This window comes from Volvox carteri, assembly GCF_000143455.1.
Source record: "Volvox carteri f. nagariensis unplaced genomic scaffold VOLCAscaffold_32, whole genome shotgun sequence".
In the NCBI taxonomy this organism is placed as follows: Eukaryota; Viridiplantae; Chlorophyta; class Chlorophyceae; order Chlamydomonadales; family Volvocaceae; genus Volvox; species Volvox carteri.
Window position 1 is genome coordinate 1,175,778 of NW_003307575.1, and position 1,228 is coordinate 1,177,005.

Sequence of the window (1,228 nt, forward strand, 5' to 3'; positions counted from 1 at the left end):
CGGGGGGGGGGGGCGGGGTGGTAAGAGGGGGAGAGAGGAAGCCGGGCACCTCTACCTGCAGTACAGCCGTCTGGAGGGCAGTACGGGGCTCGGGGGGGACTTTGGGTGTGCGGAGGGGAGGGGAGAGAGGGGGAAGACGAACCACGCGCGTGTGAAGGGGGCGGGGGCGGGGGCGTCTACAGTTAGGGTGGTTACAGCGCAATGATAAAGGGGAGAGGGGGCACCCGCGCCTTTTTCTCAGCGATTTAAGTAGCTGAATGTTTTTTGTTGTTTTGAAAGGTCCCATGCGTCATCCTCCTTCCCCGCGCATTCCCCCTCCTTCCCCCCCGAACACATGCACAAAAACACATTACACACACATCTACACACCTACACACACACTCTATCTCTCCCTCTCAGGAACGAGACTTGCATGGTGGCGGGTTTGTGGCTGGGTGAGGAGGGGCTGTCCTGCGCGTCCCTGCTGCGAATCAACGAAGACAATCACGGACAGTACCAGCACGGCCAGGTACGGCAAGCAGCGGGGGACGAACGGTTTATGTATGTATGTATGTATGTGTAAATGTGTTGGGTCTAGGTCTAGAGAGACTGGGGAGATTAGTATACAGAAAAATGCAGAAAAACGAGTGCCGACGTCGGGTCTTGAAAAGGGGGCGTGTAAAAGTAGAGACTAGTAAAGGGGAGGAATAGCTGGTGGTGTGGGTTGCGTAAGGTGTGATGGGAGGGGGGTTCTGTCGTATGTCGTACGTCGTACGTCGCTATGTGTCTCTGGGGCGGTGTGGCGGCTATGTTCCCGAGGTGCCGATGTGCCGCGGGGTGCTCCAGGGGGGCCTCCAGGGGGGGGAGGGGTAATGGAGGCGGCGGCGGGGTGAGGAGTGAGCCTCATAGTGGAGTGAAAAGCCTACCCCACCCTAGACCTGCTGTGGGGTAGACGGATACCCGCGATAGGCGGAGGGGGTGTGGGGTTGAACACGGGGGTGGTGGGGGTAATGGTACGATATTGCTGCGGAGGCGGCAAAGATGCGTGTATGTGTGTGTGCGTATGTGTGCATGTATATGTACCTCCTCTCTCACTCGCTCGCCGACTTGGATTTTGGTCTTGATCCGGATCTGGATCCGTCCAGATCTTGTACCACGCCACTGAGGAGCGCCCCGGCGGAACAGCCTGGGTCGGCTGCTGGTGAGCTGCATACTTCTGGCCTTCATGCAGGCGGGGTTACAGGTGGGT

At 58.8% G+C, this 1,228-nt stretch overlaps 1 protein-coding gene across 1 annotated transcript in view; it reads left to right on the plus strand.

Annotated features, from left to right (window-relative positions):
• Nucleotides 1–412: 412 nt before the first annotated feature.
• The window catches only part of VOLCADRAFT_93616 (uncharacterized protein), a gene marked incomplete at both ends in the record, with an annotated part of 15,886 nt that continues 15,070 nt past the window's right edge, over nucleotides 413–1,228 (plus strand). The window contains 2 exons of the mRNA XM_002952781.1: nucleotides 413–508; nucleotides 1,211–1,222. Of these exons, the coding sequence (XP_002952827.1) occupies nucleotides 413–508; nucleotides 1,211–1,222 (108 nt within the window). The remainder of the gene's footprint in view (nucleotides 509–1,210; nucleotides 1,223–1,228) is intronic.